This window comes from Parasteatoda tepidariorum, chromosome 8, assembly GCF_043381705.1.
Source record: "Parasteatoda tepidariorum isolate YZ-2023 chromosome 8, CAS_Ptep_4.0, whole genome shotgun sequence".
Classification (NCBI taxonomy): Eukaryota; Metazoa; Arthropoda; class Arachnida; order Araneae; family Theridiidae; genus Parasteatoda; species Parasteatoda tepidariorum.
Window position 1 is genome coordinate 467,770 of NC_092211.1, and position 13,782 is coordinate 481,551.

General features: G+C 28.5%; 1 protein-coding gene across 1 annotated transcript in view; it reads right to left on the reverse strand.

The window, feature by feature from the left end:
• Positions 1-1,197: 1,197 nt before the first annotated feature.
• The window catches only part of LOC107447259 (ataxin-3), a 32,066-nt gene continuing 19,481 nt past the window's right edge, over positions 1,198-13,782 (reverse strand). The window contains exons 6-7 of the mRNA XM_016062134.3: positions 11,898-11,984; positions 1,198-9,312 (exon numbers count right to left, since the gene is read on the reverse strand). Of these exons, the coding sequence (XP_015917620.2) occupies positions 9,257-9,312; positions 11,898-11,984 (143 nt within the window). The 3' untranslated portion in view covers positions 1,198-9,256. The remainder of the gene's footprint in view (positions 9,313-11,897; positions 11,985-13,782) is intronic.

Genomic DNA, 13,782 nt, shown 5'->3' on the forward strand with positions numbered 1-13,782 from the left:
TATAAAAGATGTATTTAGTATTTCACACTAATCCTGAAACTTTCAGACACCTAGTTTAGTATGCACTCTATTGAAGGCCTTACTTGAATAATTTTTAACTCTACTTATTAAAATGAGACTATCTCATTCACCCACCTGGAATTAACAGAGAACTTTTTTTATAATGGAAAAATCTGGGGAATTTTAAAGAAAAGCTGGAATTTTTTTCTTTTATTTCTTAATTTTAATTTATTTACTAATTTTCTTAATTTAAATTATTTTATCGTCCATTATACCTGCTTTTTTAGACAGAAATTTATTGCAAACAGTTCAAATATAAATGTAACAATTCTTTGCTTTAAAATTTGCTCCTTTATAACCTTGTGGAACTAGAACGCAACATGAAACTCTCCCATGGTTGCTAAATGAATGGAGAAACTCGTGACCATTTTACAGACTATGCAGTTTAAGAAAGGGAAAAGGCGGCAACAATATTTGCTTCTGTTTATAAAAGTAATGAGTTGTTTCTTTTTCTAGTCCATGCTGTAGGCTGAATCAGGGTGGCCACTCAAATCAGGTTTCAAATTTTTCCAGGTAAAAATCTTAAAATTTCCAGGTTAACATATTTTTTTTTCTCATAAAGTTATAAGGATGGATACACCAAAAGTACCAATATTACAAAGTATTTTATTTTAAATATTTTTTTTAATATATCATTGAAAAACTAATTAAAATGCATTTATTTTAACAACTTAGCAAGAATTTTTTTAATGCTTTGGTACATCATTAATTTAAAAAAAAACCTAAAATGAATGTGGAGAAAATAACATGTTTAGCCTGTAGAATATATTGTTTTTGTTGAATAAAAAAGTTTAATGTGTTACTTTCAATAGTTTTTGCACTAAGTGCACCAAATGGCAAATACTGAGAGACTCAAAAAAACCTTTGACAAGTATTGTTTAATATTTTTTCATTAGTAATGTAATGAATAGTGATTTGGATTTTAGTGATCGAATCCTACGCAAACTGATCTAAGTGGTCACCAACCCGCACACTGACTGCAGTCAGTGATCTGCTGGGATCAGTTCACTGCGGGACCCAAATACATTGATACAAACCAATCTCTAGTGGACTTTTCTTTTAATGTGAATAATTAATTAAACATTAATTTAGAATGTGATGATTCATTATGTCACTCATGAATAAATATAAAAAGCATGAATACAAAAGCTTTATTAAGTATATAATATGTCATTTCACATAGTAAGATAAACTGTGTATTAAATAACAAATTTAGAATCATTTTTTTAACAATGTTGTTCATATTTATTTACATAATTTACACCTGTTCAACAGCTGAGTATGTTTATAAGTTGATAGATTTTAACATGTACACATATTTTCAAGAGTATAAATTTTTTTTACAATCATTATACACTATGCTAATGAGTATTTTTAATTTGAGTTAATTCATGTCAAGTTCAAATAAAAACTGGAGGGAAGATGTTATATGAAAAACTAAATTACAAGGTTGATTTCGGTAACAAAATAAACTCACCGGGCAAAAAGTGTATCCCCTACAGAAATATTCAAAAACATCATTAAATAATTTCTATTGATTACTATCTGGTTTCAGTAAGGTAATGAATCCACAAGTTTTTGGATATGCACCTAGCTTTTTAGTTACTCACTGAAAATTCGACTGCGTAAAGTCACCTAATTGCTGATTTTTGTGTGATTCCAATCAACCCCATATGTTTTTAATAAAATAAAAATCCTGCGAAATCACCAGTTCAAGTCTGGTGATTTTGCAGGCCAATAACGATATAATAGCATGTGTGAGTGTGTGTTGAATGGAATCAGTCACATATTATTCCACCCCAATAACCTTTTCTGTTGTCATCCTGAAAAATAGTAGTACCAAGATTCAACATGAAGTTGTTTTATCATTCAGAATACTAAAATAAACATGATAGTTCATGTTAGAGGTAAATTTAGAAAGCAGACCCATTTACCAATTAAACCTGACGTTGTCTGTAATCAGGCGCCAATATCTGTTGTTTGTGTTCTTATCAATGCATTCTGTAAAGCTAGGTTTTTAAGTGAATTTTTTTATTTTATAAGTAGCTTCCTGATGTTTATGTACATCTTAAAGCTGATTAACTAAAATATCATATTAACATATTCTTCTGCTAAGTGATAAAAAAATAATGTATGAAGTACAACATTAGATTAATTGTGTAGTTTGAGACAGAAGAACCACATTTTATGCCATGGCTAAAATCACAAGGCCACTCCCAACTTTTCCAACATACTAACAAATATGAAAAAAATATATATATATTTCTATGCTGACAATAAGACTTTAAGGCAATAGCAAAAAAATTTTTTATGCAATACTGAGTAGCGTAAAAATAAAAAAGAAGCCCTAACCCTGGTTTTATTGTTAATATCTTTTTTAACACTAAACATACCATGACCGTTTAAGAACTTTTGCATCGAAAATGTGCTTATGATCTTATGGTATTCGCACAATTGACTTCATGACTTTTTCTAACAATTATATGCACTTAATATTCTATTATTTTTATTTTGTTTGTTTTGAATAATACTTGTCGTACACCTATTTCGACCACAAACAGTCATTTGACCGGGAGAACAATTTATTGCTTTATAAGGATCAGAAATTACGATGTAATGCGTGTGCAACGTATTGCATTAGAATAGTTGCTTATTTCTGCAAAGACAGTTGTGTAGTTAGTTCAATCAGAATAACTGTGAATACAAATTTCAAGAAACTACCTAAAATTCTAGATTGGCCTTTTTGTGTTAGAAAAAGTGACAAAAACTAAATGTGTTGGTAAATAGCTAATATTTTACTTTAATGGCTTTACTTCATTTCTAGTTACTTTATTCAGCTAGTTTTTACTCAGAAACATGTTCTAAGAAGAAATAATATTAATCATAAGAATAATTATAATTCTTATAATTATAAAAAAAATAATAATTAGAAGAAATATGTTTGCGGAACATGTACAATTGAAACATCCTGCATATGTAAAAAATGCGTTGAGCAATGAATTAAAAATTCTTATTCTTTGTGTTTGTGATGATACATAAAAATTGGCAATATGCAATTTTGTTTAATTACAACAAAGTTTTTTTTAGTTTATTTCCTTCCAAACATCCATATTTCAAACATTCAATCAAGAAACTTAGTCCCGTCATCTGACCGGCTATATTAGAAATAGGTTTATATTAAGTGTTGGTATGTTTAATGTTAAAGGTTCAGTCAGTAGTGTATAAAATTAAAGTGAATGACTTGAACATTTAATTCCAAAAAATTATTAAACAGTCAATATTTAATTAATAAGGTTTTTGTAAAATTTTTATACCAAGTTCCCAGTATTAGGGCCTCAAAAAATAAGGATGAAATTTCCAAAATTCAATATAATTTGGATCATTTGAATTTGATCATTATTATTTGCATTTCCTCCTTATTGCTCATTTGATCCTTATTATTTTCATTTCTTTATTATTTGCATTGGATGGTGATGACAATAGTTTTAATTTAAATTTTAGATGAGTAACAGTTAACATCGTGTAAAGAAATTAAAAATAAGATTTCAGAAAAGATAAAACCTTTTTTATCATCTTGAAAAACATCAAATCTAGCAATGAATGGATTCTGCATAATGGATAATAGATTTTTTAAATACATCCTAGTTCAGAGCAGTACAGACTTTGATAGTTATTTCTGCATTAATGTGAAATATGTTTACATTCTTTTCTTTAAAATCAAAAGTTTGCACACATAAAAATACCTATTACTTCCGAATATATTTTTTACAGAAATTTTTTTCAAAGGCTAAAGTGAGGAGGTGGACTTATAATCTGAACAATTCCAAGAGGACATCAACAACAGAAATGCCTCTCCTTTTGTTGAGTATTAAAGATAATCGGTAAATATAGCAAAACGTACATACAATACATAAGATAATAGTTGAAAACGGAATGTCAATTTAACAATTGAATAAGAAACACATAAAAAGGATAATTTGAAAGGAATATAATTATTTTTTAATTCATCTAGCTAACCTATGCTTATGTTGATAAGAATATATAAACTAAAGATAAAGAACACACAAAAAATCCAATAAATTCCGTACCAGAATCAGATCTCCGTAAAATTCCGTCAATTTTGGTTCAAGTATCTTATCTTCTGATGTTTCCCTCTTGATTTATGTCTTCATAGATAAAAAGGTCTTCATTTCTATATATATTGCTACCAGTGCATTTTTAAAAAGATTTAATTACCGCGTTGTAAGGTCTGTGCTTCTCTTACTCACTGGCAACTGTTACTACAAGAAGGGTACAGTTTTATTTCCAAGTGTAACATTCCATAATTTTGTTACGCCGGCTAATTACACAAAATAAAAATTAAAAAAAACAGTAGATAGCTAGAAGCTAAAATTTTCCGATTTTCAATTAGTTTTGCCAACATTTTAAAACTCAACGCAACTAAACAGTAATAATTTCAGGGTAACATATAAGCTTTTGAACTATTTAAAAGTAGTGGTGGGTGAATATCTTGTAAATCGAATTAACTAAATAAAAAATCATACAATAAAAGACTACCACTCGAAAATAAATATCCACTGTCAGGAAAGTTGGCATCTATGTATATACCACTTTGAATTTTGGGTGAATTTTTAAATAAAAAATATACTCTCTGGCTTATATTCGATCAATGACTAACTAGGGTAGGGTTTTTCCCGCATTCTAAAATTTAGTAGTCCTTAAGTATCAGTGCATAATATATTCAGTAGTATATGTAGAGATTTTACATATTTTGCCAACATTTTGAAGACAGTATAATTACTTTTAAAAATTCTTTTATTTTTCAATTGTCATTGGTAAAATTCCTGTGCACAGGTTGGTCACTCACAGTTTAAGAATATACTAAAGGAAATACTTTAAAAATGCATTAATAAGGTCAAAGTAAAGAAAAAACAACCGTAGCATTTAAGTTTGTAATTCAAAAATTGAAACTTGAAGTCAATCTATTGCTGACTATTATAATATTTCTTATCATAGAAAATAGTAAAATGAGAAAGTTTTGAGAACGAAACATTTTATGGAAATACATTAAAATACCCAGAATTAACTATTATATTCTAGTTTAGAATACAATATATAAATGAGTAAGTTTCCTATTAAAAAGTATTGCTTTTAACACTACCATTAAATTCATTTATTATTTGCATTTATTTATTAAATCGCAGGGTGAAACATGCAATAGTTTCTAACAGTTGACTTTCAACTCTCTAATTACGGAATCAAATATATTTTGGTGTTTGGTAAATCCACATTCCTCAACTGTTAGATTTTGGCTGTGCTCGTGTTTTACCAGCAATATTAATTAGGAAAAAGAAGACCATTCCTTTCTACGGTGTTTTATTCAAGCTTTTCTTTTATTCTATAAAATATATTATTTTTAATTAGCTGTAGGCAAGAACGAAGAATCCGAAAACCTAATTATCTACGAATGGATAATCAGGTGTATACTGTATGTTTTAAACAGTAGATTATATCAAAAAATAAACAATTTACACACATTCTTCAAATACAGGGGGGGGGAACACAGAGCATTTATCTAAATAGATAATAAAAATAAATTTACATTCTTATATATTGCAATTATTCAAATATTATGTCAGCATATTTTTGCCAGTTTTGAAACCCTACTCCTACCCTTGTCTGTAAAATTAAGCAAACCACAAACCCTCTTTCAAGCTTATGTATGACAGTTGCTACTCCCCTAGATTTTGTTTCAATTAACTAAATAATCTAGTTTTGGGAATAATTAAGAATTCTAATAAAGATATGTAACTTTGCATTATAAGGAAGTTTATATTTTAATTCATTTTATAAAATTTTGAATATTCTTTTGTAACTCAATGAAAATTCCTGAAACTCATTGAAAAAAAGTTTTTTTAAACCCATTGAAAATTTTTCTTCTACTTAAAACTCAAAATAATCTTAGTTTTGGGAATAATTAAGCATGTTGCATTAAAAGGAAGTTTACATTTAAATTCATTTTGAATATTCTTCAGTAATCCTTTGAAAACTCACGAAACTCATTGAAAAAAAATTTAAACTCCTTGAAAAACATTTTCTTCTTCTTAAAACTCAAAATAATATAGTTTTGGGAATAATTAAGAATTCTAATAAAAGATGTAACTTTTAAAAAGAAGTTTACATTTTAATTCATTTTATAAAATTTTGAATTTTTTTCTTCCTTTTCATAAAACTCTTTGAAAAATTTTTTTTTACTCCAAAATCATCTTTTATTCCACATTTAAAAATTAGGGGGTTTTAATGTTTCATGTAAGCACTGCTCATATCCCGTTTGTTAGCAAAAATATGCAAAACACAACCCCATTTGGTGCTCACACAATGTTTTAATGCAATTTCAATACGTTATTGCAATTTCAAAATGGTTAGTTTCTAATAAAATTTGGCATTGTGAAAAAGTAGATCTAAAAAACCAGACCTTAGATGAAATATACATAGTCTAGTATTATAAGAAAGACTTTGAAGTGAAGGATATAAACATTACATGAATCCTCAACTGAAATGGAGATTATTACATATTTTATAATTAATACTCTCATAATAATATAAATTATTTCATGAGTGCCTTTATGCTTTAAAACTCAAGAACGTAATCAATTGATTCAAGCAGCAGGGAATAACTGAGAAGTATTTTCACTTTGCAATAGAAAATTCATACTTAAAAAGAAAACAATTTATAACTTGATTTTATATTAAAAAATACTGAAATCATATCTGCAAACTTTTATGCATTTTGAGTAAAATTTTATTTTTATATTTAAAGTGGTAGTAAAATGTATACTTTCTATATATTCCTTGCATTTATAAACTTAACGTGTAATAATTATGACCACTATTTTTAAAAAAATTAAGTACATATAATAATATGTGATGCAAATGTGGTTGTTTGTTTAAGCTTTTTCAAATTAAGACGTATGTTTATACCTAAATTTATATTTCAATTTCCATTTTACTACCACTGGGAAAAATCCTCCTCCAAAGGATAAAAAGTTGGCAGGTGTGTAAAATCCATAAACGGATTTCATACAAATTCAAAACAGAATTGGCTAAAAGACAAAATGCAAAAATTATGTTTCACATGCATATCACACATACACTGCGATTTTCTTTTTCTTTTTATAAATTTCGTAGCAAAAAATGCACATTTAAAATGGTCAAACAGAATGGAATATATTTGACTGATTAGAGTTCATTTGTTGAAAAAAAAACTTTTGTTTTACATTAAAAAACTAAAATTAAAATGACTTCCTTACCAACCTAATAGAAAAAAAAGATTGGATCTTTGAAATTGAAAACCAAGGTTAATCATGTTAAGTCACATTTAAAAGTAAATCAATATACCAAAATTGCATATAATTGAGTAAAATGCAATGCACGGATTTAAAAATATTCAAAACTGAATTAGTATTCAAAATGAAAAAGGCACGTATTGCATATACATACCAGAATAATTTTAATTTTTTCAAAATTAAAAAAATAATTCCTTAAATCAAAGTTTTATAATTTGCATTTAATATTCAAAACATTATATGGAAATTATTAAACATAAACTAATTTAATATTTTTTTAATTAAAAATTAAATAAATTCAAATTAAAAATAAACATTAAAATAATGCAAAAGAACCAGGAATAGAAGGAAGTAACACATGAAATGATGAAGAAAGAAGAAAAAATTAAGGATTTAAATGGAGGCTATACCACAGCAGAAACCTTTTATGGCAGCTTCTTTCAACCATTATAATTAATTCAAAGTCAAGGAAAAGTGAGTTAAAGTAAACCTAGAATAAACCATCAAGTTTCTGACATTGCAAAAAAAAATTATTAAAAATTCAAAAAAATTATAACAGGATAACTCAGGATTATGCAAGGGAGAGGTAATTGTGCAATAATTTGTTTATATTTTGTTGATATTGCAAAAAAAAAAAAAAAAAAAAAAAAAAAAAAAAAAAAAAAAAAAAAATTAAAAATACAAAAAAAATTATAACAGGATAACTCAAGATTATGTAAGGGAGAAGTAATTGTGCAATAATTTGTTTGCATTTGGATATTTAGAAAACATTTTTTCAGCATTCAAAGCTTTTAGGTTTATTTCAGATCTACCTGAACTCAATTTTTCCGATACTTAACAATGAAGATGAAACAGAACTTGCCTTGAAAAGTTTCTCACATGATATAGCAGAGGTGGCCAACCTGCGGCTCTTTCAAGGATTATTTGTTGCTCTCGATAAATGTACCCGAGTTCCTTTTTAATTTTTGTGCTATTACATTTTAAAAAATTATTATCGTTCTGTATGTGTTTCAAATTGTCTTTTAAATTACTGAGAACAAATATAACAGACTAAGTGCAATGTTGTTCAATTCAAGGTGTTTTCCATTTCCAATATAATTATGACACAAAAAGCACCAGGAGAAATAATTAGTAAAGATGCAAGAAGATCAAGCTCTACAATTAAAATATAAGTCGACGTCGATTACTGAATTTTGGAAATTTGTACCAGAATCGAAGTATCCTGAATTAAAAAAGGCTGATAGAATTATTTAAATTTTTGAAACAACTTATTATGTGAATCATTTTATTCCACTTTAAAATTCGAGAAATCCAAAAAACGATCATTATTAACTAACCAGCATCTCAAAGAATTATCAAGAGAAGTAAAATAAATGTGTTTAATTTTTAGTATTTAAATTCAATACACACATTTTGTACTTATACTCAATAAATATAATTTATGTAAAAAAAATTTTTTTTTAAATACCTTTTTTGCATACCTTTTAAATACGTATTTAATTGCGGCTTGCGAAAAATTTCAAAATTTGAAAAATGGCTCGAGGATCAAGCAGCTTGGCCACCCCTGTGATATAGTGTCCTCCTAAAATAAGCTTAATTAAGTAACACTGCCTATGCAGGCTAAATTTTTGTCAAAAATGCATGCATTCAAATTATTGTTATTTTTTGTTGTTGTTGATAGATTCAGTTCAAGCCGAATTGTGATATACTTCATTATAAAGTTAATAAATAACATAACAAAATATAGTATGAAGTCATGTTTACAGAAGGCAACACTCCATCTCAAATACACATTTATAAAATTTTTTTGTTAAAGACAATACAAGAAAGAGTATAAAACATATTTAACATCACGATTCCATTGACATTCTTATTGCTACTTCCAGCATTTCTTGCTCACTCATTTCTGAAATTAATAATAAAAGAAATTCATAAAGTCAGAAAAACAATTTTAGCAGAAAACAATAAAAATTATAAAAAATTTTAAGATATGTGTGTTAGCAGGACAGCACAAGTTTTTTGCCATAAGATATCCTGCTGCTTCTTACACATCACATTGCAATAAACTAAAAGGCAATATCTGCAGGAACAGTACACAAAGTTTCCTTCTTAAAGATTTTGACACCTTATATAAAAAAATTTAGTACTAGTTAAACTAGTTAATTTAGAACTAGTTAATTTAGTACTAGTATTATTTACAAAAAATACCTATTATATTTTTTACCTTAGCAAACTGTTTCACTATTTTTTATCATTGAAATCAAAATTAAAAAATACAAATAAAACATAAGAAAAATCTATTTATCATTAAACTTGGATCTGAGTTCAAGTTTTGATTTTGTTATAAATTATAAGAGTATAACTTGCACTCCATAGAGCATTAATATGAAATAATTGCAATAGTTATGCCAAAATATGCATAACATATTTCGGTTATTTTAAAAATGAAATTAAGAATTCATTGAATCTTCTTCTCAGTAAATATAATTCATTCAATCTTTTTCCTACCATAAACCTATTACAGTAAACCTATTACTGTATACCAGGGGTTTTCAACCTAAATGAGGCCGGGGGCTACAATTAAAAACACAAATCAAATGGCAGGCCGCAAATTTATCAAAATTTCATGTAGGACTCTTATGTTTGAAGGAACATTAAAAATTACAGTCAGATTTTTACCAAGTAGTACAAAACAAAAGTATTGAATTACAAATTAAAATAAGAAGTAGATTTTTAAAAATATTTAATTGCATATTAAAAAATTCGGGGTACAATAACTTTAATGTGCACCTATGTATTAAACAATTAATGTGCAACAGATATCTAATGGTTAAGATTTAAAACTTTAAAAAAGGTTGGTATTAAAACTTACATAGTAGCACACACAATGTTCAATGAGAAAATTAAGGTTTTTCTGCTGCAACCACCAGAGAATAGATATTTATATTTTAAATTTAAAATTTACAAATGTGAGTGAACATATTTTCGTTCAAAATGAGTGGTTTCAAAAAGTCAAATCGGAGAATTTCTTCGAGAAAATTTCTGATACACACATGATAAATTATATTACCAAAATACAAAAAAAAATGAAATAAATAGAGAGCAACATACAGGATTATTTTTGTATTTGAATAAATATTTTCTTGGATGCAGAACCTAAGAAATAAATTTTTTTGCACCGTTGGTAAGTTCAATTTCACAGAAACAAAGAAATTAGGTTTTTATTAACGAGAAAAGTATTTTAAACCCATACAGATTTTTTACAAAAATTGTCCGCAAAAAAATGACAACTAATATATTTTAGTTTGAGGGCCACAAAANAAAAAAAAAAAAAAAAAAAAAAAAAAAAAAAGCTTCGCGGGCAGCCAGTTGGAAACCACTGCTGTATACTGATTAAAACATTTATATAAAATTTGAGAAACATTACATGGTTAATTCAATGTTTTGAATTTATAAAATCAAACTTCTAAATTTAATTCCTAAGACCATCATGTCATAAGAAAGGGCTTAAAATGGCGTTATTAATCAATTATTGCTGAGCCCATAGGCCTAATCTTGCCCCATCATATTTCTACTCTTTCTCTGAAGCCCCCCCCCCTCCTTGAGATGTGATGTTTCTTCTGAAGAAATAAAACATAACAGACTACGAAGGTAATCCTTAAACAGGGTGTGTAGCCAAATCTTTTAGCAACAAATAAGCACCTTTAAAGTACTTTGACTATATCAGAAAATATTTTAAGCACTATATACATTAAAAAAATTCAAAATAGTTCTCAAAGACTTTACATGATCATGATAAAATAACTAGTTTCAGACAAAGAATTCTTTTCTTGATTATATAAGCAACGACAAAAAGATTAATATTTTTCGGTTCAATTTCAGAGGGTGGACATGCGGACTCCCAAGTATTTCATTAAACATGTAACATGATTCTATCAAACGTTGCAGGCCGACGGTACGCCAAAATGGATTGTGGTTGAATGATACATGAAAACGTTGAATAGAACTAAGTGAGCACCACGCTTTTGCATAATACGCAGCGAAAACCGACACGGTAAAGAAAAATCTCATTTTTGAAAAGGAAAAATTAAGCACTTTTTAAAAACACCTTTAAGGGCTTTTAAAAAAAATAAGCACCTTTAAGCATTTTTTAAAAATGCTACACACCATGTTAAATTGTAGGGAAGCTATTTCAAACAAGGTTTTTTGAAATTAATTTCTCAGCTCGACAAATGCAGAACTGTCTCTGAAAATATCTACGAACATACAAAAAGCTTTGTTTTACTTTACTACCCTCTGATTTTTGAGTAGGACTTTTGTCTGCAACCTCATAAAGTTTGTATTTTGTTAAGATATTGGATGTCTTTGCTTGTAATAAAGCTTTCTTGAATAAAAACATGAAACTAGCTTCAGGAACATCCCAGTGAAAAGCATGCAATACACATGAAGAAAAGATTAAATATGAACAGGCTGAAAGAATTAACATAATACCTGCATCTGGTGTTTGCGGCAAAGTTTCACGCTGTATTTCTCTACTACTACAACTAGGTTGATCTCCTCCTGCTGCTTTCTCATATTCTATTAAAAAGAGATTTTTTTTGTTACAAATATATAAGGTCAATAAACAATACATATATTTATTAGGAACAGACAGTTACAGCCCACCCAGTTTCTAATGAGTTAATGATTTTTTGCCTATGATATAAAGGTGGATGATGCACTGTACTAACCACATTGCCACAAAACACGAAATTCTGAAGTACTCGAAACTTCTCCGGCTACAAAGGACTATTGTGGAAATGCTTTTCCTTACTATGATCCGGTTTAGAAATTTAAAGCAGTGATTTTGATTGTTATTGTAGCAACTTAGGTATTATTGTTAGGTATGTAATATTTTATGACCGAAATTCAATTTAAAGCTGCAGTTTTGCATAGGTGTAATAAAATTCCACACGGATTAAAATTATTGTTTGGAACAATAATTTTAATCCATGCAGAATTTTTAAAAGAACAGGAGATTTTAATATTCAAAAGCAACTAAAATGACCAAACGAAATCTCTTTTTGTAATAAAACTAAAATTTAAAATAAATAAATAAAAAAAAAATTGCAAGTAATTTGGAATTAAAGTTTCTTTTATTAACATGGCAAAAGAACAACACCTACAAACTAGCGAAGGTTTAGGCATTTGTGATATAACATTAAAATGGATTCTGAACCACAGAGACGCAATCAGAGAAAGAGCAACCTGATCAAAGGCAAATTTCTCCCAATACTTGATCCAAGAGTTCCCTTGTCTTCCTGATAAGGTTCAAAATTACAAGGCTACGGAGTTAAACATTAGTAGTCGTAATCCAAAAAATTAAATTGGCAGTCCAACGACGGTTATAACATAAAATAAAACAGTCTTCAGCAGACCACAATGGCTCAGGGGATAGAGCGTTCACCTTCTGAGGTGAAAGGGGTTTGAATACAGGTGAAGGCTGGCCGATACAAATTCCGCATCCGGCTAGCACTGACCACAGTGCAGACGTGAAATATCCTCAGTGGTAGATGGATCATGGGTTGGTTTCAAAATTGCAAGGCTACGGAGTTGAACATTAGTAGTCGTGAACCCAAAAATTGGATTGGCTATTCAACAACGGTTATAAAATAAAGTCTTCAGCTGCCGGGAAAGCCTGGTTGGTAGGGCACTGGGCCCAAGAGGTGGTGGGTTCAATCTCTGCCGGCGAAGACTCAGAGTGTAGTAAATGGTGACTAATGTATGTTAAATATGTCGAGTCACAAAGTTCCCTATGTTCCCTTAACAAATCATACCTCTGGGGGTACTAATCCAGGAGTTTCCCTGCCTTCTGGGTTGGTTCAAAATTACAAGGCTATAGAGTTGAACATTAGTAGTCGTAAACCCTAAATTGGGTCGGGTGTCCAATGTCAATCATATATATGTATGTATGTATATGTATATATATATATATATCAGGGTTTCCGCTACGGTAGCTTTTTTCGCAAAATGCGAAAAGACCCATCAAAAATGCTAAAATTCAACAAAGCATTTTCGCATTTTTGCTAAAGGATTTTACTAAATTCCATTAAAAAAAAGCTTCCGCGAAAAACCATGACGCTAACATCCATGAAAAAAACTTGATCAAACAAGAAGGAGAAAAAATCTAAATATCTTTCGCAAGAAGAACCATGACGCTAGCGTTCACGAAAAAAACGTGATCAAACGAGATGAAGCATAGCGATCAACAAAAATGGCTAGAATATATGATATATATATTTGTTAATGATTAATATTTAGGGCCCTGAAAGTGCATTTAACTTTCAAGAAGCATTTGTAAAATGGGCAAACATGAAAGAAAGGAAGATTGTTAATT